This window comes from Lepus europaeus, chromosome 4 (assembly GCF_033115175.1).
Source record: "Lepus europaeus isolate LE1 chromosome 4, mLepTim1.pri, whole genome shotgun sequence".
Taxonomy (NCBI): Eukaryota; Metazoa; Chordata; class Mammalia; order Lagomorpha; family Leporidae; genus Lepus; species Lepus europaeus.
Genome location: NC_084830.1, coordinates 150,978,972 through 151,005,667, shown reverse-complemented (window position 1 = coordinate 151,005,667; position 26,696 = coordinate 150,978,972). Strand labels below are relative to the sequence as shown.

General features: G+C 47.6%; 1 protein-coding gene across 1 annotated transcript in view; it reads left to right on the top strand.

Annotated features, from left to right (window-relative positions):
* Positions 1–26,496, top strand: part of MEGF10 (multiple EGF like domains 10) — a 125,394-nt gene extending 98,898 nt beyond the window's left edge. Inside the window, exons 13-24 of the mRNA XM_062189960.1 lie at positions 4,791–4,937; positions 6,053–6,187; positions 6,724–6,852; positions 10,507–10,635; positions 13,335–13,463; positions 15,415–15,543; positions 17,821–18,057; positions 19,024–19,151; positions 20,577–20,700; positions 23,455–23,499; positions 24,595–24,801; positions 26,315–26,496. Coding sequence (XP_062045944.1) covers positions 4,791–4,937; positions 6,053–6,187; positions 6,724–6,852; positions 10,507–10,635; positions 13,335–13,463; positions 15,415–15,543; positions 17,821–18,057; positions 19,024–19,151; positions 20,577–20,700; positions 23,455–23,499; positions 24,595–24,801; positions 26,315–26,496 — 1,721 coding nt within the window. The remainder of the gene's footprint in view (positions 1–4,790; positions 4,938–6,052; positions 6,188–6,723; positions 6,853–10,506; positions 10,636–13,334; positions 13,464–15,414; positions 15,544–17,820; positions 18,058–19,023; positions 19,152–20,576; positions 20,701–23,454; positions 23,500–24,594; positions 24,802–26,314) is intronic.
* The last annotated feature ends 200 nt before the right edge of the window (positions 26,497–26,696 follow it).

The window sequence follows — 26,696 nt, the reverse complement described above, 5'->3', positions numbered from 1 at the left end:
TAACTCACTGTCCAGGACCAAGACATCAAATCAGAGTCATTTCCTTCACTCACTGCCACCCCCAACACTGAGGCACTGGCATAAAGAATGTAAACAAGCAGGCAAGGTGGGGGCTTGGGATGTCATCTTGGAGAGGGGAGAGAGTGATGCCCCAGATGATTTATTTGGCCCATTTGTGCAATTGCATACGTCCAGGGAATGCTGATTTCGCGTTGAGGCCACTGGCGTAAAGCGGCAGGCATGAAATGCGTAGACCTTTCTTTCGAGCTGCTTAGCTGAAGTTTATCGGCATCATTCAGCCATCGCCTAGCAACGTGGCAGGCCATCAAAGAGCTCTTTGTCCCCCTGTCTTTGGCGGAAATGGCCCTGTGCAGAGTCTCCTTATCAGCATCAGGACATTTATCAGAAAAATTGCCTCCGCAGAACCCCAGGCACTGCCCGTTTAAAGCTGTGCCTCTGCTTTTGTCTCTTATCCCAAATATTTTAGGGAGCCAGTCCCTGGAGTCATGCATGCTAACATTTTTGTCCGTTCTTTCATCAGCATTCCAAAGGAATTTCCCCCAAACGCCTTGCCATTCTTGTATGCCTCTGTGACTCGGGCTAACATTAAAAGACGCAGACTTGAGCTCCCCCAAAAAGAAGCGAGGCCGACTTTGCCAGGCCTGCAGCTGGGAAGGGTCGCCATCCTAGGGACATGGATATACTGCGCTTGCTGGGTTAGGAAGGCTCTGCAGGGAAGCAAAGGACACGATGGTGCAGCTGCGAGGTGGACTGCATAGCCTGTTGGAGAGAGCAACTGTGCTTAGTGTCAGTGCAGCAAGTGCTTAACGTCTGCCTGTACTGTGGTGAGCATCCGCAGGCACCGGCTCTCCCCTCTGGAGCTGCCAGAACTCATTCACTACCTGGGTGAACGATGGAATGTGTGTGTGTGTCTGTGTCTGTGTGTGTCTCTGGGTGTGTGTGTGTGTCTGTGTCTGTGTGTTTGTGTATGTCTTGGTGGGTGTGTGTCTGTGTGTTTGTGTATGTCTCAGGGTGTGTGTGTGTGTGTGTATGTCTCTGGGTGTGTGTCTGTTGGTGTGTGGGTGTGTGTATGTCTCTGGGTGTGTGTCTCTGGGTGTGTGTGTGTGTGTGTCTGGGTGTGTGTGTGTGTCTGGGTGTATGTCTTGGTGGGTGTGTGTGTGTCTGTGTGTTTGTGTATGTCTCAGGGTGTGTGTGTGTGTCTGGGTGTGTGTGTGTGTGTGTGTCTGGGTGTATGTCTTGGTGGGTATGTGTGTGTCTGGGTGTGTGTGTATGTCTCTGGGTATGTGTGTGTATGTCTGTGGGTGTGTGTGTATGTCTCTAGGTGTGTGTGTGTGTCTGGTTGTGTGTGTCTCTGGGTGTGTGTGTGTGTGTCTGTGTGTGTGTATGGGGGAAGTGGGGACCCTGTATCTCCACTGTCTCTTATATCTCTCCAGGGTTCATCTTCTCTTTTGTTCTTGCGGCCATTGAAGACATTGGATGCCTTGTCATTTCGTCAGTTTTCTCCGTGGGTCTCCCAAACATCCATGGAAAGAGGACATGTCTTCTTCCTTCCAACCCCACCTCCTTCAGACCATCTTCTCCCCTCCCAGGCAGCCCACATTTCATTCTGTGCCCTCCTTCTTAAATCTGTGTGTCGGGTCCCTGTCCACATCAGGAGGAGGTCACACACCACAGCACAGTGTGTATGGTTCTTCTCAACATGGCCGTGGCCTGGCTGCCCACATACCTCACCTGCTCCTCCAAGGCCCTGGGTTTCAGTCCACCCAACACCTGCAGTTCCTGTAGGATAGACACGGACTGCTGTAGGCCTCTGAGCCTTACACTCACTGCTCCTGTAGCCTGGAACCCTCTTCCCCTTCCACAAACTGTCTTCTCCTTATGATGACCCCAGGAAAAAGTAGAGTTTGCCCGTTCCGAGGTCTTGACCCTTTTGGAATTAACCTTCCTTAGAGACCTTCTCACCAGCGAGCCAGTAGCTAGCCAGACTCCTTGAATGTTCGCGAAGTGAGATTATTTTCTGTTGTTGACAATCCAAGAAGCCAGAAGATAGGACTGCAGGACTGTCACAAAGGTGGCAAAGAATAAGATGAGCTCAGCAGAAACAATGAAGGAATAACGCACGCAGGGTCCCCAAATGGTGAAAGCAGACTCCGCACTCTTAGTCCTGGAGAAGAGTTCACTCCAGGCTTGTGTTTTCCGAGGGTCCTGTTAGCACCCGCACGCCCAGAGAAGCACTTACTCCATGCTCTGTGGACCTCACTGCTGGTAATTCTACAGTTCTATAGTCATTTCTTAGCCTCTTAAAATGTGTGCTCCCATAAAATATTAATATTCTTCAGAGAAGGTGCATTCAACAGTAATACATTTACCAGGTCCTTTCTTGATTGTAAGGTAAAGGTCAGATAGCAACAGAGCCCAGAGAAACGGGAGAGGAGGAGGAGCCGTGGGAAGCAAGGGAGCAGTGTGGGACATGCTTGGTATTTGTCTTCAGATAGGTTAGACGTTAATACCTGCAAAATGATGACTCACTCGCACGGATGACAGAGTCAAAACCCGGCTGGAATTTTTAAGAGGGGAGTGGTAATAGAATTATTATCATTTAGATTCAAAGCCATCCTCAAATAAGTTATTTAAAAGTAAGTTCGGTTCTGCGGAAGTGTGCATGCATGAGTGGGGAGAGAAGGCTACGTCTGCAGCTTTCCTTGTGATTCTGTGCAAACAAAAGGAGGTAGAGTTCCTGCTTGCCCCGTCCCGGGCCTGGTTACTTACCTGGAAATGACCTCCGTATTTGCTAGCCAGATGGCTGAACCTCGTCAGAGAAGAGGAATCTGGGGTGAAGGAAAGGCTCGGCTTTGTTCAGGTTGGCCAGTCTGGCCTATGGTAGTTACTCTCATATGCTCAGACTGAGAAAGTGCCAAGGTCTGTGCACATCGCGACGACCTGCAGCGTAAAGCAGCAGCGTCTACCTGTGAGCTAGAGCGCAATCCCTTCCGTCGTCACCGAATTAACGGGATTTATTCAACATAGCGCCGGCGATTGGACAAGTAGCTAGTAAACACCAGCACCGGAAATGGCTAAATCTTACCTTCCCTGCTTCCAGCCCTCATCCTACAGAAAACGTGGCAGCGGATTAACCAGATAATGATTCAGCTCTCGCCTCTTCAAAGTCCGCACGGGGACTGGCCTGGATGGCTCCAGACCGTGACACAGAGGAGTGTCTGAAGTCCTGGGAGGCAGTGTCCCCGCCCTAGCTGCTGACGGATAGGACCCCGGCTCACAGACGGAGCGTGGGACCTGCCAGAACCCGAGTGGAGGGCGAAGCCTGGCACAGATGATCCCTGCTGGTCCTATGTTTAATTTCACCAAACAGCAGGATTCGGGTTCACAGTGTCCTTTTTAAGTGGTTTACCATTCAATAAGATGCCTTTCCCTAGTAAAAGTTTAGGGAAATTTACCAGGGAAAGCTTTGGCTGAGGTATCCCATTTGGGGAGGCCACAGTTTCCATCTGCATCTCGGTTTTTCAAAAGAAATTTGGGGGGGGGGGGATGATAATGTATTTGTGGATCAGATGCCTGCTCCCAGGAAGGTTTTCTTGGCATAAAGTGATTTTTAAAGTTAGTTTATTCTTTTGAAAGATAGAGTGAGAGAGAAAGAGAGAGAGACAGAAAGAGTACTTCAGTACAGTAGTTTACTCCCAAATGCCCATAATAGCCAGGGCTGTGCTCGGCCGAAGACAGGAGCCTGGAACTCCATTTGGGTCTTCCACGTGAATGGCAGGGACTCAACCTCTTGAGTCACCTGCTGCGTCCCAGGATCACATCAGCAGGAATCTGGATGGAAGCAGCGTAGCTTAGGCTTGAACCAGGCACTGCAATATGGGATACAGGCATCCACTACACCACAACACCCTCCCCCATTTACGTTTCTTTGTTTGCTTTGATTTATTTGAAAAGCAGGAACAGAGAGAGAGAGAGAGAGAGAGAGAGAGAAAGAGAGAAAGAGAGAGAAAGGATGTAAAGTAATTTAAGCAGTTTTTTAAAGATGTAAAAAATTTTGTCTTACCGTTGTATGATTTGTCCTTTCTCTGTGAAAACAGAGACTTGGGGAGGGAGAGAGTCCCTGAGTGCTAAATGATGCAGATCTTTGACAAATTTTGTCTTCATGGAGCCAGCCCTGTGCCATAGCGAGCTGGAAAAGCCACTGCGTGCAGTGCTACCCTGCGTGCAGTGGGCACCGGTTGGAGTCCCAGCTGCTGAACTTCCAATCCTGCTCTCTGCTATGGCCTGGGAAAACAGTAGAAGATGGCCCAAGTCTTTGGGCCCCTATACCCATGTGGGAGAACTGGAAGAAGTTCCAGGCTCCTGGCTTCAGATTGGCTCAGCTCTGGCCATTGCTGTCATTTGAGAAGTAAACCAGAGGATGGAAGACTTTTCTCACTCTCTCTCTGCCTCTGCCTCTCTGCATTTCAAATAAATAAATAATCTTAAAAAAAATTTTGTCTTCAACACAGAGCCTTGGAGCTTCCCTGTTGCACCTCATTGTAAAGAAGAAAACTCAGTATCCCAAAAGTGTTTATTTCTTCCTTATGACCCCTTAGAAAATCATTCTGCTTGTATTTTAATATGATGATGATACTGTGTGTTGATACCTGGCTTTTAAACCTTCCATCACCTCTGTTCCTGGCTTCCCGTGAGTCTCAGCGAACTAGCCACTGCACGAGCCACCTCCGTGCCTGGCCCTCAGCCTGGCCCCATGTGTGTTGTTGCAGGTGTCCACTGTGACAGCGTGTGTGCTGAGGGCCGCTGGGGCCCCAACTGCTCCCTGCCCTGCTACTGCAAGAACGGGGCGTCGTGCTCTCCTGATGATGGCATCTGTGAGTGTGCGCCTGGATTCCGGGGCACCACTTGTCAGAGAAGTAAGTGACTCCCGGGGTGGTCGCTCCCGTCTCCCCTTCCCCAGGCGCCGTGGACAGCTGTTCACAGCGAGGGTGCAGTAATGGGTCACCTGTGTTTTGTGGAATTGTCCTCATCTGTGCCTCCCTGAGAACTTGGTGCTTTCCCTCCTCCAGGACAAACCTCGCAGATGGGCTGTAACGGTTTCTTCTCAGTGAGGATTTCGTTGCCTCATTGGCACCCGCCTGGGGATATTCTTGCTCTGTCCTGAAGCTTACAAATGGTGTTCCAGAAATGCGTTGACCTGTAACTATTTTATTCAGCAACTTGGCATTGGCCTTACCTTAATTACCAAAGTCAACATCAGCCAAACCTTGAGGCAAATCATACTTGGGGAAATAGAACTGAGAAGTTAAAAATGGGAACTGTTGACATTGGGCAGTAGACTTTGAGTTGGAAAATGACCCGTAAAACTTTGTTAAGTTTTTGAGTAAATGCAATCAAGAAGAAAGTTGTGATTGATTCTAAGGTGCACTATCCTGATTTTTTTTTTTTTTTTTTTGCAATTGTCCTTTATTCCCATCAAGAAGTCCATGCATTGTCCTATATTTAAATCCAGACAGTGTCCTCCAGGGAATCTAAGCAAAGAAGTGTTTTGCTTATTCGCTTTTCAGTTGCAATCGTTTACCTGGACTGCACAGAGGAGGAAAAGCCCCCTAATTTGAACACTAGATCTATTTATTGTCAGGAAAAGCTCTTACAGAATAGAGGTTCAACGAATGGCCTGAGAGCACTTGCTTGGGGCTTGTTAGTATTTGGCCTTTTATTTTTTTCATTCTTGTATTCAATCAACAGAAAATCTTGAGCTCCTTCCCCCTGCCCTGTGCCAAGCCTTGAGCTAATTGGAGCCTATTAAATGGGAAAATAAAAAGGAGGAAGACATTGGTTTGCCCTCAGGGTATGCAAATGCCCTTGTTCCTTTTGTCATTCTGATTTTATACCTGGGAAATCCTCAGGATCTTTTTTTTTTTTTTTTTTAGGGTTTTTAATTTTCCTCCCGTGCTTGACCTAGACCCCAATGTAGAATCTGGAGCAATGCATCCCACAACAGTAACTGTCCACTTCCGTTCTGTTCCAGTCTGTTCCCCTGGTTTCTATGGGCACCGCTGCAGCCAAACGTGCCCACAGTGTGTCCACAGCAGCGGCCCCTGCCACCACATCACAGGCCTGTGTGACTGCCTGCCAGGCTTCACTGGCGCCCTCTGTAACGAAGGTAAGGAGGGCAGAATTTCAAGAAATTCGTAAGGATGGGATGCCTGAGCCCATGGAGTCCACCTGTAGGCTTCCCCTCTGGCCTCCCGAAGGGCAGATTCTCAGCGCTCCACTCCCTGTGCTGTGCAGTGTCCGTAGCTTCTGCAAATGCAAGTCTGAGTCCTGGAAAAGCTGGCTTCCCAGGCCAGCACCTGTCTTTCTTCTCTGAGCTGTGCTCCCTTTCAGTTTTATTTGGATACATCTTCCCATGAAAAATCTCCAACAGGAAGGATTTTGACCATCCTAGCAGGAAGCCCTGAAGACAGATTTCTGGAAAAGTAATAAATGTCTCCTGCTTTGTGATGTCTTCCTAAGGGTCGTTGGCTTCAGGTGTTTGTAAAAATTAAGCTATTCAAGATGAGCGGTGCTGTCCAACAGAGGCATGTGCTATGAAGGCAGAGGGCACCCTTAAAGTCATTTCCTGTCCCAAGCATCCAGGGTCCTGTGAAATGGACTGTGATTGACAGTTACTGACCTATAACTTATTCACACCTACAGTGTGTCCCAGTGGCAGATTTGGAAAAAACTGTGCAGGAATTTGTACATGCACCAACAATGGAACCTGTAATCCCATTGACAGATCATGTCAGTGTTACCCGGGTTGGATCGGCAGTGACTGCTCACAACGTAAGTCTTACTTGAGGACAACTGATCAACCATTCTTACTTGTTTGTTTTCAAATCCTTTAAGGTTGTAGTTTGGTGTTTATATAACCCAGATAGGATATAAGACTAATTCTAAGATGCCTTCTAGTTTTGGAATGATTTTTATTCTAGCTGTATGCCATGGTCCTATATTTAAATCCACATAGTGTCTTGGGAAGAACATAGATATGTGACATTTTACATATTCGCATTTTGATGACTCACTCTCCATTGAAATCAAAGTAGATATGTAAGTGCATCTTTTTGCTATGGCATTGGTCTCGAGAGTTAATTGTGGAGAAATGTAGAAGTAGAGCTTACGAGATACAGACCTTAAAGCATTCTGGGCTCCTGAGCTGGCTTCCTCCCCAATTTCCCTTTCCACACTCTGCTCTACCTCACTTTCCCTCAGGTGCCTCCCACACCTCTGTATTTCAGGAAGAAGTTGTGTGACCTCATGTGGGACTATGTCGAAGACTTTTAAATAAGCCAATTAATTAGCCATGTCATTCAATGACCGTAAGCCATTGACTAATCTGAAAGTATTTCACTTGTGAGCAGCAAATAGCATGTGTTATGTATGAGGGTGATGTGGTTCCTTACGTGATAAATTTCATGGCACATACTCAGTTTATATTGCATCTAACCATCATACATATAAAAGAAATCAAAAAGTAATGATATACTGATTTTACATGATGGTTTTCTGGCCATTTAATTCAGACTTCAAAGTTGCAGTCAACCTGCAAATGTTAGGGAATGAGCAATATGAATATATTTGTGTCTGATGACTATTTTTCCTGAATGTGGTTTATTTCTGGAGTGATTCAAGCTGTACCCCATTTCCGAGGGGTAAAGAAACAAAGCAAATAGATCTTGGAAGTGGAGCTCTTTGACGAAAGCAGTGTTATTAGATATAATTCCTTGGTGTGTGTTTCACTGCATTTTGGGGACATCACTTCAGAGGTAACCATAGCCAATCTGAATATACAAGTGTTGCAAGAACTCTGATCCACACTGGCACAGATCAAGGGCCAGATACTCAAAGGCTGGGTATGGAGAGGAAAAAAGACCTCAGATTATTGTCATAAAATGATTGATGTATTTTGCTCCATGTTGAATTACTCTTTCTTTTGGAAGTTGGTCACTTCCTCATTTGGAGAAGAATGTGCTGGACGGAATGAAAATGGGAACACCACTGTGAATGAATGGAGGCTGTAGTGTTGCCTGCCCTTATAATCACCCCAGAGGAAGCTGATTTTTTTTTGGCAAAAGCTTTGCTTCTCATGGGGATCATTGATTTCATTGATTCCCATATGGACTCTGTGGAGCCATCTTAATATCTCCTCCTGGCAATTGTCAGCCTGTCTGAAAAGAGACAAATCCATCACAGTGGAAAGAGAGAGTTAGAAAACCTAAGTGGTACTTTTAGAGAGGCAGGTACCCATGGTAAAATAATGTGTTCAGTTCCTGTCTCTACAGTAACCATTGAGGGTATACACGTTGAATGATATTTAGTCCCATTTTCTAGTCATAACCAATATAGGGAGTAAAACCTAGTGCAAGTGGGTTACTTTAGAAAATATAGATGTAGGGGGCCGGCACCATGGCTCACTTGGTTAATCCTCCTCCTGCAACACCGGCATCCCATATGGGCGCCGGGTTCTAGTCCAGGCTTCTCCTCTTCCAGGCCAGTTCTCTGCTCTGGCCCGGGAGTGCAGTGGAGGATGGCCCAAGTGCTTGGGCCCTGCACCCACATGGGAGACCAGGAGGAAGCAAAAAAAAAAAAAAAACCTGGCTCCTGGCTTCAGATCAGCGCAGCGCCACCCGTAGTGGCCATTTGGGGAGTGAATCAATGGAAGGAAGACCTTTCTCTCTGTCTCTCTCACTGTCTAACTATCTGTCAAATAAAAAAAAAAAAAAGAAAGAAAATATAGATGTAAAAAGATTTACACACATTGTTAAATATCATCTAAGAAATAGGTTGTTTCGACCAGAGAGAGACTGCCCCGCTGAGTATCAGGTAGACTGGATGTTTCTGCTGTTGTCATCTTGGGCCTTGGCTGTGGACTTAAAGGAGAAAAGCTATATTTACCTAATAACACACAACACATCCTACTGTTAGTCTGTGTGACCGTGGACAAACGCTACTAATCTTCTTTTGACCATGGTTTCTTCCTCTGTGCAATGAGGGTGCTGTCAGCAGGGAATTCATTTTAATGTTCACTCCAGTCCTCAAGTGTCAGCTATTAATGTTACTCTTTGCCCTTAGACAAAAATGGCACCCTAGTTTAGGAGAACCTTTTTTTTTTTTTTTTTTTTTTTTTTTTTTTTTTTTACTTTTTAAATTACTTCAGGTTTATTTATTGCATTTATGTGTCTATGTTCCTGCCTGGGAATTCCTCTGGGAATTACTGGTGCTTCTTTTAAGCTGTCATGTTCCTGAAGCAGTCGTAAGCACCAACAGTATTTTTTTATAAATCTACCGGCGCCATGGCTCACTAGGCTAATCCTCCACCTGCAGCGCCGGCACACTGGGTTCTAGTCCCGGTCGGAGCACCGGATTCTGTCCCAGTTTCTCCTCGTCTAGTCTAGCTCTCTGCTGTGGCCCAGGAAGGCAGTGGAGGATGGCCCAAGTGCTTGGGCCCTGTACCCGCATGGGAGACCAGGAGGAAGCACCTGGCTCCTGGCTTCGGATTGGCGCAGCGTGCCAGCCATAGCAGCCATTTGGGGGCTGAACCAATGGAAAAGGAATACCTTTATCTCTGTCTCTCTCTCTCTCACTGTCTAACTCTGCCTGTCAAAAAAAAAAAAAATCCAATTACACTACTCTGTGATCTTGTCTTATGATTTGCCAGATTCTTTATCCAACTTTCTGATTGCTTTTCCATTGGCTGCAGTGGAAAATGCAGCTTTGATTCTGTTATGTTTTGCCTCTCCCAGTTAAGAGCTTTTCTGAGTAAACAATTCTTATGTACAAGTGGGAACCTTAACATTTCCAACAGTAGTGAGAACGGGAGCAGAGTGACAAGTGCAGGATTTGGAAATCAAAGACGGGAATTACATGACCTCGAGTCCCTTAATCTCTGTTGAGTCAAATCATTTTCCTCCTCTGATCTCTGCTCAAATGTCCTCTCTGAAGGAAGCCTTTCTTAAAGGAGTAGCTCTCATTTCCGCCTTAATCTTCCTTAACCCTGTGTTTCTTTTCCATAGCATTTACTACCATTTTTTTTTTTTTTTTTTTGCAGTTGGTTGGTTGGTTGATGGTTTGCTGCTTCTTCTATTAAATATAAGCTTCCAGAGGGTAGATCAGACTTTTTCTTGTCTTCTGCTATCTCTTCTGTGCGGGTAACAGTGTTAGACAGGTGGCAGGTGTTGAATATGTGTTTGTTTAGTACTCTTGTTCCAGCCACCCTGTTGTACAGATAAGTAAATACAGATTCAGTATTTACGGCTGTAGTTTCAGGCAGTCTCGCTGTCCGTATTTTAATGCTGAATCTGGAGCAGCGTGCTTTCCCAGCTACGATGCATGCTGCTAACCCCTCCCATGCCAGGAGATGTGTAGAAGCAGACAGAGTTCTCTCCACTTGAGGCTGTCCTCAGAACTCTAACACTCTCTCCACACTTCTGGTTTCAGCGTGCCCACCTGCCCACTGGGGCCCGAACTGTATCCACACGTGCAACTGCCACAATGGGGCCTTCTGCAGCGCCTATGATGGGGAATGCAAATGCACACCTGGCTGGACCGGGCTCTACTGCACTCAGAGTAAGTGACAAGCCTGCCAAGCCTCCCCCTGGGGAGCCTCGCCCGTGAATGAAACAGCCTCATCCTGTGGCTGCCCCAGCTGAGCTCACCAAGGCTCCCTGGCATAGCAGTGCTCCATCTACCCAAAGACCCCGTGGGATCTAAGTTCCTCTGAGAGGTCAAGAGCTACCGCACTCCGAGTGTTCTGACCCTAGGTCATATCAGGACAGTGAGGTGGAGCAGTGCTGGGTGCTGGGTGCAGTCGCCTCCTTGAACCAGATCCTACATACGTGGCTTGGATTCCCTGTGATTTAATTTAACAGCACAGGGTGTAGGGCAGTAAGTGATGGAGATGAGAAAGGTCGCCAAGAGAGTAAGCACTGCCTGACTAAATGCATGTTCTTGGAGAAGATGGCATTCCATGGTTTTCAAACTTCAGCAAGCTTCAGAATCACCCAGAAGGCTCCAAAAGCAAAGAATGTGGTTGTCACCCAAAGTGCATCTGATTGGGTACATCTGGGTGGAGACCTGGGAACTTGCATTTCTGTCCACAGGTGGTCATGCCAGCCCGGGTCCATGCTTTGAGAACCCCTGTTTCTTTCCATTTCATATACTATTAGATCCCAAGCATTCTTGTTCCATTAGCACTTTGCATCATTGGACGTATGTGCACATTACTCCATAGCTGAGCACCATTGGGAAAAAATAATTCTCTGGCCTCATGCCTTCAGCTGAGTAAAGGGGACAAGTCATATATTATGGTTATGAGTGATAGTCATTAATAATTTAAAGTCATAGCAATTAGCTGAGAAGGAAAATGGGCTGAAAGTAGACAATTCTTATGTAGTACTAATTAGCAAACATAATTAGAGAATAGGGTGAACAAGTTCTTTGGAGCTTTCTAAAAGGGAATGTAGACATTGAACTGAACCAGCAGTTGAAAGGGAGCCCCAGCAAGGAGGAGGTTGCTCTAAGCATGGCTGGTTGTGTATCAGTGAGGATCTGTGAACTCCTTAAGGAGAGCACTGGGAAGATGTTACTTATAAATCTGAAATTAGAGCCTTCTTCAAACAGATCGCCTATTGAAGTGGTAGTGGCAGGAGTAACGTGGGGTCTACAGCCACACTTCCTGCATCTGTGCCATGGTCCTGCCATCCTGCCCTTGGCTGGCTGTGGGATTTGGGACACTCGGGGCTTAGTTCCTATCTGGAGGATGGGAATTTCCATCCCTGTGTTTCTGGGCTGTTGTGAAGATGAAAAGAATTCATGGAAACATCTGGTGCCGAGCAGGTGCTGAACAAACACCTGACAGGGAGCCGTCATTGTGAGCTGGTACCTGTGATTCCCTGTGCTTTGTGAGAAGTGGGCTTTCGTTAAACCTCACCCTAAGAAAAGAGGAAAATAAGAGAAAGGCACATGTGATATTTGGCACTGAATCAGCCTGCCTGGAAACTTTCGTTACACCAGAGAACCCTGAAATCTGTGTGCACGGCGGCTGCTGGCCCAGGAGAGGCGACAGATCTCATGTTTGTCTTCAGCCTGGGGGCCCCTGAGGTCCAAATCCTGGAAATCACGCAGCCATGTAGAAGCTTATTGCTGTTTTGAAAACACCTGGAAAGTACAAGGATTTATTTTTATTTTATTATTTTATTTTATTTATTTTCATGTCAAAGCGAAGAGATACAGGCAGAGTGAGAGACTGATTCACTCCCCAGATGCCCAACACTGCCGGTTCTGAACCTGGATTCAGCCTGGAACTCAGTCTGGGTTTCCCACCTGGATGAGCCATGCACTTGAACCATCACTGCTGCCTACTAGGGTGCACATTATGGGCTTGGAAGCAGAGTCGAGACCCTGATCCAGGCACTCCAGCATGGGATTCAGGCATCCCAAGCAGCCTCTTAACCAGTGTTCAAATGCCCACCCCCGGGTTTTTTGTTTCAAGTTAAGCCTTCTATTGTATATCTTCAGTGAAGGTAATTATGTTGTCCAAGTTAGTCATAGATGTATACAAGGCTAGCCACAGAGTTGGAGGTGTTCTGTACTACAAGTAAAACCATATTCATAATTTTATTTTTAATTGTTTATTTGAGAGGCAGAAAAAGTTCCCATCTTTAGTTACTCTCCCAAGGGCCCCCAGTGGCCTGGGTTGGTGTAGACTGAAGCTGGGAGCCAGGAACCCCAGCCAGGTCTCCCACACAGGTGACAGAAACCTTGTCACCAGTGCTTCCCTGGTTCTGCACTGGCAGGAAGAGCCGGAGCTGGGACTTGAACCCAGGAACTCTGGTGTGGGTCATGGGCACCTAACCAGTAGGTCAAATGCTGGCTCCCAGAGATAATTTTAATGTGATGTACCCATTTAAGTCCTGGGATCTGGTCCAGGATTCTAGTAGTTGAGTGAAAGGACGAGAGCAAGTGCTGAGTACATCTACAGGCTAAAGGGGTGCTTTGATAGATGTAGTTGTGCCTCCAGGGATACTAGTGATGGTTATGCTGACAGGTCTGGAATTCTTCTCTCTCCTACTTGTGAGTTACACCCTCCTTGCAAGAATCCTGCCTTGGGACATCAAAGAAGCCCGGTGGCAAGCTGAGATATGCACTACTGTCTTGATTCCCTAGGGACTCAACCTCTTTCAAGTTTAAACATAAATCTGTTGGGTGTGCAAGCTGTGTTTCTCCCCAGCACCTCTTGACTCCTGCTGCCTTCCCTCCTCACACAGGATGCCCTCTGGGGTTTTATGGCAAGGACTGTGCCTTGATATGCCAGTGTCAAAACGGAGCCGACTGTGACCACATCTCTGGGCAATGCACTTGCCGCACTGGATTCATGGGGAGACACTGTGAACAGAGTGAGTACGAGGGCACGGCCCGAAACCGGGCAGTTTGTGTTTCTCTGGAAGCCGCGTTGCTAGATGCCTGAAAACGTGAAGGCAGAATTTCCCATTTGTAAGCAGACTGAGCTGATGGCTGGTGACTGCCCTTCCCAGAGACTGGCCTCCCTGGAGTCAGCGCTGGCTCTGGGTGGAAGAGGTGTGCCTGCAGGAATGGAGACAGAATTCAAGTTTTCCATTCTCTTCTTTCTGCCTCTCCCTTCCTCTGCTCCTTATTTTTGGAACGTGGCTGCTCAGAGCTTTCAAACAGCCAGCTTAGCTTTCTCTCTGGCCAAGGTGGGACTCAGGATCCCCTTGGAGGACAAGATGTTAGGTGGGGAGCAGGGCTGGGGTCCCAAGGCCAGCCTGTTGCCGATACAGGGTCAAGTCCACGCAAACATTGCTACCCTATAGGCTTCCCTAGAGAGTACTTTTGTCCTTCTTCCACTAACTACTTCTTGCTGGATGTAATAACCTTCAAAGGAACTTACTGCCTTAATTTTTATTTGGAAATCCCCTTTGTGGAGAATGTGCACGTCAGACCTCCTCATCCTTGGCTGTGCATTCGACCCCAGCAGCTCTGCACCTGCTCACGGGGTTATAGGATCTTCACGTGAGTATTTCACATGAGTGCGTGCTGCGTGTCCTCTGTAACTTTCACTGAATATTTGAGGTGGATAAAGAAGGACTTGGCACTGCACGGGCTCACTGTCTTATGGGAAACACCCCCCAAACCCCCCCATCCCGTAGGCAGGAAATGGTACAGGGTGTATATTCTAGGGAAGGAGGCAGCAAAGTTTCCCCAGCTGCAGGGCAGCATGGCCTGGACAGGGAAATCGGCCATCAGGACATTGGCAGTGAGCTCCCCTTCCCCTCCACCACACCACCACCTCAGTGCCCCCTGACAGCCAAGTGGACTGTCTTAGGTGCTACCATCTAGGGCTTCTTGGGATGTCTTCCCCTAGCGATTACGGCAACAGCATCTTTCAGAAATCAGCTCAAGACTAAGACAACCCAGTCATAGTTTTGTGTTGCTCTTTCCTTTATTCATGACATAGACAGTGAGTCACACAGCTACTTGCACACCCACTAGCATGCATAAATATTATGTGAATGAGTCCAAATACTTCAACGTAGGCACAGAACCCAGAGTCGGCTCAACACTGACTTTTGCTTGAATGCCAGGTGACTGTTTAAGGTCTTATTAGACGAAAACCTTTTAAGTGCTTCCATGATTACGCTGAGCATCAAATTAAAACGTCCCTATTTTTGAAAACTTCTCCCAGTGCTCATTTGTAAATAGAAACCCTGTGTTTGCCAGAGAACTCTGATTAATAACAATAGCACATTGCCCCCTGCTGCTCACTCAGCGGTATTCCGTCAGGATTATAAGACCGTCCTGCAAATCCGAAGTTTGAACCATTCCCAGGTTCATGAAGTTCCTACCTACAAAATTAGCAGAACCTGCCCTCCCCATCTTCTCCTCCTCACAGCTAACCCGAGAGAGAATATGTCTTTGGGGTGCTCCCCGAGCCTGCAGTACAACGTGTCGTGATCTCAAGGAAGCATAGAGAGTTTGTGCTTTGTAGTGTAGACCCCTTGCAGCCTGTGGTGCTGCCTGGTGGAGTCACCGCAACTGGCACTTCGTGATTATCCTACAGACTCCCTGTGTATGCAGCAGGGAGATGAGTATGCACCAGGGAGGCGGGTATGCAGCAGCTGGAGGTGTCGAGAAACTGTAGTGTTCAGCAGCTGATGCAGGCCGGACTGTGAGTCCCTCTGTGACTCAGAGAGTACAGTCCAGCACCCTGGGCATCGTAAGCCTGTCTGTACAGCTGTTCATTGAAAGGGCTCCCCACACAGTAAGAGACAGCCTTGCTCCAGCTCCCCAGGACCGGGAGGCTACATTGGGCCTGATCTCCTTTTCCAGAGTGTCCTGCAGGAACGTATGGCTATGGCTGTCGCCAGATATGTGACTGTCTGAACAACTCCACCTGTGACCACATCACCGGGACCTGTTACTGCAGCCCAGGATGGAAGGGAGCACGATGTGACCAAGGTAAGCATAGTAAATGCTAACTATCACCCGTTGTTATGCGACCACCATGTACCACCCACTGGTTGTCTAGTATAATCCCCGTCACAGCTCTGCATGGCATCACTTGCCAGATGAGTGGCTCAGTGTTCTGTCCCACAGGTAAAGAAACCAAAGCTAAAGAGCTAAAATAATTTTCCAAAGGTCACAGAGCTGTTAGAGGGGATATGTCTTAGTTTTGATGCCAGATCTCTCTTATTCCAAAGCTCCTAAGCCTGTGATGTTTTTTAGCTTTACTGCAGTATAATTAACAAAAAATACATATTTAAAGTATGTGACTTGATAACATCTGGAACATGTAAGCAATGATGATATCACCATTAAAAAGACAATATCCATCATTCTGTACATTCTACTTACCTTTCCATGCCACTTCCCCTTAGACTCCAGGCATTCACTAATCTACTCTCTGTTACTATAAAATTAGTTTGCATTTTGTAGAATTCCATTTAAATGGACTCACATTGTATTCTTTGGGTCTGGCTTTATTTACTTGCTACAGTTATTCTGAGATTGTACTGTATCATTGTGTGTGTCAGTCATTGAGTTCTTTTCATTGCTGAGTAATATTCCAATGAGTGGATACACCGTAATTTGTTGAGCCCTCCTTCTATAGATGAATGTTTGTACTGTATCCAGTTTTTGACTGCTACAGAGAAATCTATGGACCATTGTGTACAAGTCATTTTGTGGTCTGTATTTTCATTTCTCTTGGGTAAATACCTAAAAGCAGAATATTTGAGTCATATGGTAGGCACGCATATGTTGAGCATTTCAAAAAACTTGCATCTATGGGTTTTTTTTAACTTTTATTTAATAAATATAAATTTCCAAAGGCATCTGTGGTTTTTAACTAGAGTACATATCATAATCTCCTGGGAAAACCTGTCATATACATAGTCCCAGTTGGGTAATTCTGGTTATAGGGTGGATAGGCCTTTGAGAAGGTGACTGTGGTGGTTCTGAGGCATACCAAGGCTGCACTCTTGGGATGACAGGAAGAAAACAAGCTGCAAAAGTCCCTAAATATTTGTCCACCCCACATGGAAGTCCAGCACTGAGTCCCTGGCTGTAGGCTTCAGCCCAGCCCAGCCTCAGCCGTTGTGGACATCTGGGAAAGAACCAGTGGATGTGAACTCTCTGTGTCTCTTTCTCCCTTGCTGTCTTTCTCTCTCTTTCTGCCTCTCAAATAAATAAATAAATTTCAAGTTGATTCATTGTTGGAGGTGGACTCACCTTAGACTACAGAGCACATACATATTCGCAATTGCAACATTTAATTTCTTTCATAAAATAGCTTTTCGTGCTCACGGTTTGCATGTGGCTATCACAGCAATAAGATGTTATATTTCATGATCACATCCTATTACAGGCACATTGTCTTCTTACTGCACTGGCCCCAGTGTTCTGTGTTCCCAGGCAGACTGTTTGAGAGGAGGTCTGGCTTTGAAAATCCTAAAATCCTTGGAGCATGTAATTGTGCTAAAAGCAGCTACAACGGAGGCAGCTGCCTCATTTCAGATGAGAAAAACATCCTGAGAAGCCTTCGGGGAGCTCAGGGTCTGTGGGTACATTCTGCTCAAATGCCAGATTTCTGGACTCTCCATTCATACCTTTAGCATCCTCCCTTAAGGGGCCAGGAGGAAGCTGTATCAAATGTGGACTTTGGAGCTTCGTGAGTGAGGTTGTAGGGTGATGTTATCACGTATCTGTTATGCAGAAATGACTGTACAGAACACCATTTTCTGAGGGAGATAGATGATCCATCAAAATTAGTTCCTGGACAGTGTTTATAATGGCATTAAGCTTGCTTGGGAGGAATCTACTCTTTGAAAAGCTAAGGATAGACATAGGATTTAGAGAGTTGGGACATGTAGGATTTAGCCTCCCATAAACTCAGTGCTGAGTAACAAATCAAGCCAAATCAAAGCGAGGTAAATGGTCACCTCGAGCTAACTGCCAGTCTAAACGTTTCATATGAAATGTCTGAGAAGTTCCCAACCCCTACTGCTGAGTCTTTGGACTCAGTAAATCCTTTGTCCCGGCACACACCAGCCACCGGCTTCTGGAAACGAGGAATGCTTGTCTTTCCTTCCTGCTCTGTTGCCGGAAGCCTCCCAATTAACATTTGACAAACTGGAAATACCCAGGCCTTAGCCGGGCCGGGGACTTCTGCCGGCAGAGGGCAAGCCCGCGTCCAGCGGCTGTCCTGCCGCTGTGAGCCGCTTCTCCTTTCTCCAGCCGGAGTGATCATCGTTGGAAATCTGAACAGCCTAAGCCGAACCAGCACCGCGCTGCCTGCCGATTCCTACCAGATTGGAGCCATCGTGGGCATCGTCATCCTGGTGCTCGTGGTCCTCTTCCTCCTGGGGTTGTTCGTGATTTACAGACACAAGCAGAAGGGGAAGGAGCCTAGCATGCCTGCCGTCACCTACACCCCGGCCATGCGGGTCATCAATGCGGATTACACTGTCTCCGGTGAGCGGCCTGGCGCTCCCTGGCCTGGATGTCTCGCCCGGTCCCTTGGCCCTGGGGGTGTGACTGTGCTGTCCGTGTGTCTGTCTGTCCTCTCAGAGAGCTGTGTGTTCTGAAAGGTTGTGAATGGTCATAGTGTTTTGTTTTGATCTCAGGGATTGTAAAATCATCACCCTGTGGTTTTCTAGGAGGGTTTCAAGGTTGGGCTCGTTGTGCGGTGGCTTTAGATTTAGGAAGTTGCCACCAAGAAGAGGCGTCTCTAGGCCCAGCTTCTGTCCCAGGTGAGGAGGAGCGATGGATAAGAGCTCGAGAGCACATGGGGCCAGTGCCCGGGCCTCTGCCTCTGAGCTCCAGTGCTTTCCACTGGGACCTCCGGCCTTGAGGGCCACCGAGCTACATGACAACATCGGGGTGTTTTGGCGTTAGCAAGAGCCAGGGCGGTCCTTTAAGAAAGCTTTTTGAATCTTCTTTTCTGTCCCAAGTACCCATGAAATTAAAAAAAAAAAAAAAAACTTAAGTGACAGCCCCCAGAAGAAGTCATCTTTAGATGGATTGAAAACTGGAAATCTGCACTGACATGCGGGCAGTTGCGGACGCCTGCAGGCTGGTTGGCTGCTCGTGGATACCAGCACCCTAAGGCCATCAGCAAAGCGGCTGGTGCACCTAACAGTACCTTTTCAGTGCGGAGTACCGGGAGAGGAGCTCATGCGTTTACAGAAAAAGGGGGCAGGCGGTGGCTCAGAGGGTACGATGCCACTGGGGCTGCCTCCAGCCCGTGTCAGAGGGCCTGGGCTTTCACCCCAGCTCTGCTTCCAAGCCGGATTCCTGCTAACGCGCCCCTTGCTTGGGAGGCAGCAGGTGATGGCTCAAGCACTTGGGGTCGGTCCTGAGCTTCCATCCTCTGGCTTGAGCCCCAAATGGCAGGAGTTGGAAGGGTGCATGCGTGGTAACCGGCCGCTTCTCCCGCAGAAACCCTGCCCCACAGCACAGGCGGCGCCGGGAACAGCCACTACTTCACCAATCCCAGCTACCACACGCTGACGCAGTGCGCCACGTCCCCGCACGTGAACAACAGGGACCGCATGACCATGGCCAAGGTGAGGGGGCGTGCTCGGGTGCTGGACCCTGGGCAGGGCAGAGGGGCAGGCACGCGCGTTCGCAGAGGGCCGCCGCCTCTGGTCCAGACACTTTCCTGCTACTGACGGTCCCTCCAGGCAGTGCCCTCTGGGTGTGTCTCAGGCTCTCAAGTTGGCTGACAAAAACCCCAAGGAGCAGGGAGCCTCAGCCACGTGACTGCTGCCCGTTAGTGAGTCAGGCGCCCTGTCTGTGCAGCCTGCACCGTTTCCATCACACGCCCTGGAAAAACGTTCCTGGCGCTGCGTGACGCCGCTTTAACCCTGCGTCACGGAGGCCTGTAGCCGCACGGACCCTGGGTAGAGCTGCCAGCTCCATCTTTGCTCGCCACCCAGCTTCTAGCACCCTTTCCTGGGCTCCTGGCCTTGAGTCACAGCCATAGTAATACCCGGTGATTGGAGTTGAACCCCGTGCAGCTGGGACTTCTGAAGTGTCACCAATGGTCCCCGAGCAAAAGCCTGGACTGGCGTGTGCCCAGCCTTGCTAACCACTCTTGGCTTCCGTGCTTTGAATGAAAGGGACGATTATCCCTTTGTAGAGAGGAGGGACCCGAAGCTCGGAGTGGTGGGAGATCCCGGGCTCACCTCCCGGGCTCCCGGCTCTGCTCTGCAGTCCCAGGCATTTCTCCCTCCCGCGTGGTCTTTGCAGTCTCCCCTGTGCGGATCCTGGGCTCACCTCCCGGCCTCCCGGCTCTGCTCTGAAATCCCAGGCATTTCTCCCTCCCGCGTGGTCTTTGCAGTCTCCCCTGTGCGGTTCCAGCTCTCTCGCAGAAACAGCACGGGCTAATGAAGTGAATCCGGTTGTCATTAAATTGGTGCAGCCAGCTTTTAATCACGGTGAAGCACGGTTATGGAGCCCCTGACATTCTGCCCAGCCCTGTGTTCCCGCCGCTGCATCTGTTTCTCTCTCTCTCTCTCTCCCTCTCTGTCTCTCTCTCTCTCTCTCTCTCACACTCACACACACACACACACATGCACTCCGGGAGGGAGGCAGGCAGACCACCCCATCGGCGCAGCCGTGCCTGGAGAACATCACCCGTGACTCACATAAGATCCTGGAGCTTTGGGTGGGAGCTCAGACCAGGAATGCATTTTTCCCCCCAAGCCAAAGTTCCATGTATAGAAATCCCAGCAGGGTCTAACTGGCACAGAGTGGCTGAGTGTAATGAGGTGAGGTCACGAGGAATAAATGGGCCACGGGTCATGAGCTCCTGCTGCCCTCCCAGTGCCACCAGGTCAGGAGCAGTCGCCTCAGTCCCTGGGCTCGGCTTCTTCTAGGGACCATCCCTGGTGTGTGCCGTGGACTTGCTTTCCCCCAGCTCTGCACGTCTGTGCTGGGTCACGCTCGGCTCCCTTTGTTTAAAGCCTTTGTTTGTATGTTGCCAGCAGTCAAAAAACAATCAGCTGTTTGTGAATCTCAAAAACCTGAATCCTGGCAAGAGGGGCGCGGTGGTGGACTGCACGGGGACGCTGCCGGCCGACTGGAAGCACGGCGGGTACCTCAACGAGCTCGGTGAGTGCTCTGCCCGCGTCCCCAGCAAGCACCTTTACCTTCCCCACCCTGGACACAGCCCCGGAACCCTGGGCCATGGGGGTCTGCTGAAAACACACATCAGCAGAGCAACACCGAACACCCACGTGGGCCGGCCGCCGTCCTTGGTGTACAAACCCTGGGCTGTTGCTCTGGGCCAGCACTGGATGCAAAGAGACAAGGATGGCCCCTGCTGGCAGTTTTTCTTCCACCCCACGAGTGGGTAGCATTGTGTCAGCATCCCCAGGATACCACTGAGGAACCCAGTGGTCGGGGGTCAGCAACTTGTGCAAGGCCTCAGAGTCTGTATAGTGTGAGATGTGGTACCCGCCCTGCTGCAGCGCGTCCTCCCCTTTGGTGTATTTTCACATAGAGGAGCCGCGGCTCAGATCCTTTGTCTTCATCAGGAGGGGCTCTAGATACCCACGGTGACGGAGCGGACCAAGGAGTCTCAAAGCTTTTGGAATCAGGAGCCCTTTACACTCTGAAAATTATTGAGGGCCCCGTGGCGTTTCTATTGACGGGGGCTGTAACTATTCATAGTTGCCATCTTGGAAATAAAACTGAGACTATTCTTTAACTACTTATTGATTTATTTGAAATAATAGTAATGTCGTTTCATGAGAACGTGAAGTATATTAAGAAAAATAACTACATTTTCCAAAATCAAAAAAAGTGTCAGGGAAAAGAGAATCACTATGATACATTTTTCTTTCCTTTTTTTAAAAATGTTTGAGATAACACATTTTAACTTGCATTATAGTCAAAGACTCATTGTCCCACTAAATAAAGAGTTCAACAAAAAAAAGTAAAAAAGACCATAGTTCAACAGGAATATAGGCAAGAGCTATAAACAGTAATCAAAAAAAAAAGATGTCAGTTTCACTCACATACAGTAAATTTTAAAGTAGTCACAGACCATTAAAACTGTGGTAGTCTATCATTCTTTTTTTTTATTTTTTTTAATTTTTTGACAGGCAGAGTGGACAGTGAGAGAGAGACAGAGAGAAAGGTCTTCCTTGTGCCGTTGGTTCACCCTCCAATGGCTGGCGCACTGTGACCGGCGCACCGCGCTGATCCGATTTGCAGGAGCCAAGTGCTTTATCCTGGTCTCCCATGGGGTGCAGGGCCCAAGCACTTGGGCCATCCTCCACTGCACTCCCTGGCCACAGCAGAGAGCTGGCCTGGAAGAGGGGCAACCGGGACAGAATCCGGTGCCCCCACCGGGACTAGAACCCGGGGTGCCGGCGCCGCAAGGCAGAGGATTAGCCTAGTGAGCCGTGGCGCCAGCCTAAGTCTATCATTCTTAATTAGCAATCTACAGATTCAGTGCAGTCCCTATCAAAATACCAGTGACATTCTTTACAGAATTAGGAAAGGCAATCCTGAAATTCATGTGATATCATGAAAGACCAGGAAAAGCCAAAATGTCCCAAGCAAATAAAATAAAATAACAGTGAGCTGGAAGCACCACAATACCTGAATTCAAACCATACTATAAAAGCATGCTACAAAGCTATAGTAATTAAAACAACATGGTACTGGCATAAAAACCAACACATAGATCAATAGAACAGGATAGAGAGCCCAGAAATTAATCTGTGTACATATAGCCAACTGGTTTTTTAAAAAGACTTATTTATTTGTATGAAACACAGAGTTAGAGAGAGAGAGAAAGGAATCTTCCATCCACTGGTTTACTCCCTAAATGGCCACAATGGCTTGAACTGGGCCAGGCCAAAGCTAGGAGCCAGGACCTTCATCTGTGTCTCTGAGGTGGGTGCAGGGGTCCAAGCTCTTGGGCCATCTTCCACTGCTTTCCCAAGCTCATTAGCAGGGAGCTGGAGCAGAAGTGGAGCAGCCGGGACTCAGATCAGTACCTCTCTGGGACAGCATCGTCACAGGCAGTGGCTTAATCTGCTGAAACGTTTACAACACCGGCCCCATGCCAGCTGATTTTTGGCAGTGTCCAGCCCATATACTGGAGAAAGGAGAAGCTCTTTAGTAAATGGTGCTGGCAAAGCTGGATTATCTATGTAGAAAAATGCACAGTGTTTTACATTTTTATAAATGTCATTCACATCCGGCGCCATGAAGACAGCTGGATTCTCACGTCTGCTTCTGCTTCATTTTTCCCAGTGTGAGCACGAATGCTCCCGCTGTTCACCTCCGTCCTCCCCCACACAGGGGCCAGACATTTTGAAACAAGGAAGTTGTGGTCCATCCAGGCTCACACGTAATTATTGCCCCATACCTGGAAAAATCAAGTTGTTCAAAGCTGATTAAAGATGGGCAACATCTGCTTTCTGCTTATAAAGTGGTGGTCAGCAGTGTCAGAAGCTTCCCGTCTTAGAAAGACATGAGTAGAGTGGAGATAGCAACTGAATAGTCATTTTTGGAAAACTGCTAACAGTCTCGGAACATCTTTGCATAGGCGTGAATTCTCGTGTCTGCGATGCTTCCTAGCATCAAGTACAGTGACTCATGTCAGTGCGTCAGTTACTACCTCGTAGTGGTCAGATTTTCCCAAAGTCACAGTAACTGAGCAGGGGTAGGATCCAATGTGTGTGTTTCCTTCTAAGCACGGGAGACACCTGGCACTGCTGCTCTGCTGGGAAGGTTGCAGCCTTGGTCATTTTCAACGGGGGGAGATGCTCCTCCACGGCTTTGGAGTGTTAGATGACTTTTCGTTCCTTTCCATTTTCAATGGGTGTCTTTTTCCTTTCTCTGTCGTAGGTGCATTTGGACTTGATAGAAGCTACATGGGAAAATCCCTAAAAGGTATGGTGTAAATTGGAGAAATACCTGTGTGATAATCACAGTTTTTAACTTTTTTTTTAATCTCAGAGAGTGAAATAATTTTTTAAATAAGCAAGAGTTGCAAGGTAGAGAAAATGTGAGTTGTTTGGGTGGTAAGCTACTGCACCAAACGCCCAGACATGGTCAGCTGACATGGAGAGTAACCATTGGTGGATTTGTTACAGTGTAAATGTTGGACTGCCCTTGGGGCATAACGGGTTAAGCCACCACCTGCAATGCTGGCATCCCATATGGGCATGGGTTCGAGTCCTGGCTGCTTTACTTCCCATCCAGTTTCCTACTAATGCAATTGGGTAATCGGTGGAGGATGGCTCAAGTCCACGTGGGAGACCTGGGTGAAACTCCTGGCTCTTGGCTTAAGCCTGGCCCAGCCCTGGCTGTTGCAGCTATTTGGGGAGTGAACCAGCAGATGGAAGAGCTCTCTCTCTCTCACACTCTGTAATTCTGCTTTCACATAAATAAATAAATCCTTAAAAAATAGTCTTAGTCTTAGGGAGGAGAGGTTTCTGGTTGCTGAGGAAATGCTCCTATTTCCTTCAGCAGGAATATGGCTTACGCTGAGAGCAATGTCAGAATGGAAGTGGAAGGGAAAACACAGAGAGCAGCCGAATTAGGTGTGGACCAAAGGCTGCTCTTGCAGATGCGTCGAAGGCGTGCGGTGCCTGCCCGGGGGTTGCTCAGGGACTCTTCCTTCACATCACAGATGCCTTTCTGACCGCGATAGCAGAACTGTCTTGTGCTCCTCCAAGCCCTCAGCAGCTTGGTTGAAAGGTTTCAGTTAGTAGCTTTCCTATTAGTAAAATAGAATGGAATTAGTTACCTTTGAATGTGATCATCAAAATGAAATCAGATCCATGGTATTGCATGGGTACTCACCTTATGAGCTAACATTAGCTTAATGCATGGCTCACTTTATGGCACATTCTCTCCACCAGAAGTGGAAAGTGTCTCCTAATAGGTTCAGCGTGGGGAATTACGGAAACCTCGCCCACATAAGCAGTCTCCAGAAAATGCTGTAAAACAGCATTGGCTTTTTTCTTCCATCTCTCTTCACAGACCTGGGAAAGAATTCTGAATATAATTCAAGCACCTGCTCCCTAAGCAGTTCTGAGAACCCTTATGCCACTATTAAAGACCCACCCGTGCTTATCCCTAAAAACTCAGAGTGTGGCTATGTGGAGATGAAGTCCCCAGCACGCAGAGATTCCCCGTATGCTGAGATCAACAGCTCTACGACAGCCACCAAGAACGTCTATGAAGTTGGTGAGTTCTCCCCACCATAGAAAGAACCCCATATGGCGGCTTTGTGTGGGTGTGTTTTAAACATAATTTTCAATGTCTCGTGTTTTAGATGCAACCTGTGTTTACACTGGTCACATTGATTGGTGTCAAATGGATTTTTTAGGGAAAATATGAAAAATTGGAAGTTTTCCTTATCTTCCACCTGGCCATCCGTCTTTTGTTTGGTAACCATAGTAAGTATTTTAGCACACATGGAATAGCATGTGTGTCATATTAGCTAATATGTTGAGTTGGCCAAAACCAATGATACAACTAGATTGAACAGGTGGTTCCATTTCCTGATTGTACTTATTATATTATATAATGCTTTTAGCAGCATTGGAACAGTTTGCTTTTAAACTTGTCTAATATGTCAATAATATTCTCAGATGTGAATCTGATTCAAATTAATAACAGCTCAGTTTAAAATTAGTTATTTTTATTTCCCCTTGTGAGTTCCATTTGGAAAAAGATAAAATATACCACAGCCACACCACCATTGGCTAGACATTAATCTCTCTCTCTCCCAGTATTTGTGACTTTAACTTTTAAAAAGTCTCTACTACTTAGTAATGAAGGGGCTAACACTAATAACTTATGCCTTAGATGTGTCAGTTACATACATAACAATTTATTTTTAATGTATTCCATTTTTAAAATGGAAACCATAGTATACTAAATTTAGTTTTGGAAAGTCAGCTATCGTTCCCTTTAAAATTGTGCTGTACGCCCCCCACAGTAGGATGAGAACTCAACTGAGAATGAGTTTGGAGTCCTAAAGCTTTGAGCTTCTGGAATGTTTCCAGGAACTGAGTTAATGTTTAAGAACCTCGATCTTCTCTGCTGTAGAATAAGGGTTTGGGCTAGATGATCCCCAGGGTGTTTGCCAGACAGTGACTAATTTCTAGGGTTTTTAAAATATCCTCGGAGTGCCACCCTCTCTACCACATGGTCATCTCTTTACTTCGAGTGTGATGTGTGTGTCAGTTGATTTAACAACCAAAGAGGCACAAACGCTGTGTGATTATAAAACAATTATGTTTTTAAAACTCTTATTCCCTTGTATTTATTTTTATTAAAAGATCCTCTTGAATTTGATATTTACAAGAAATTCAATATTCTTCGGATTTTCCATTTCTTAAAATTAATGTGTGCTGGGGCCGGTGCTGTGGCTCACTTGGTTAATCCTCCGCCTACGGCGCCGGCATCCCATATGGGCACCAGGTTCTAGTCCCAGTTGCTCCTCTTCCAGTCCAGCTCTCTGCTGTGGGCAGTGGAGGATGGCCCAGGTGCTGGGGCCCCTGCACCCGCATGGGAGACCACGAGGAAGCACCTGCTCCTGGCTTCGGATTGGCACAGCGCTGGCCATGGCGGCCATTTGGGGAGTGAACCAGCAGAGGGAAGACTTTTCTCTCTGTCTCTCTCTCTCACTGCCTATAATTCTACCTGTCAAATAAATTTAAAAAAAAAATTAATGTGTGCTTGGTTATTATAGAACCGACCGTGAGTGTTGTACAAGCAATGTTCAGCAATAACGGGCATCTCACTCAGGATCCGTACGACCTCCCAAAGAACAGCCACATCCCTTGCCATTATGACCTCCTGCCTGTGCGAGACAGCTCCTCCTCCCCTAAGCAAGAGGACAGTGGCAGCAGCAGCAGCAGCAGCACTGAATGACACCAAAGAACCACTGGGTAGCCGCTGGAACGCTTTCCAGAACTGCAGTTGGGTTCTCCTCCATCCTCACGTTTGCCCTCTCATGGGGATCCTACAACAAGCTGATAAGCAGTTGTTGGACACGGACTAGGAAGCTCCGAGCTGAGGCTGACGCTGACTATAGGTGCTTTTTGTACAGGTGACTTGGAAGGAGACGGTGA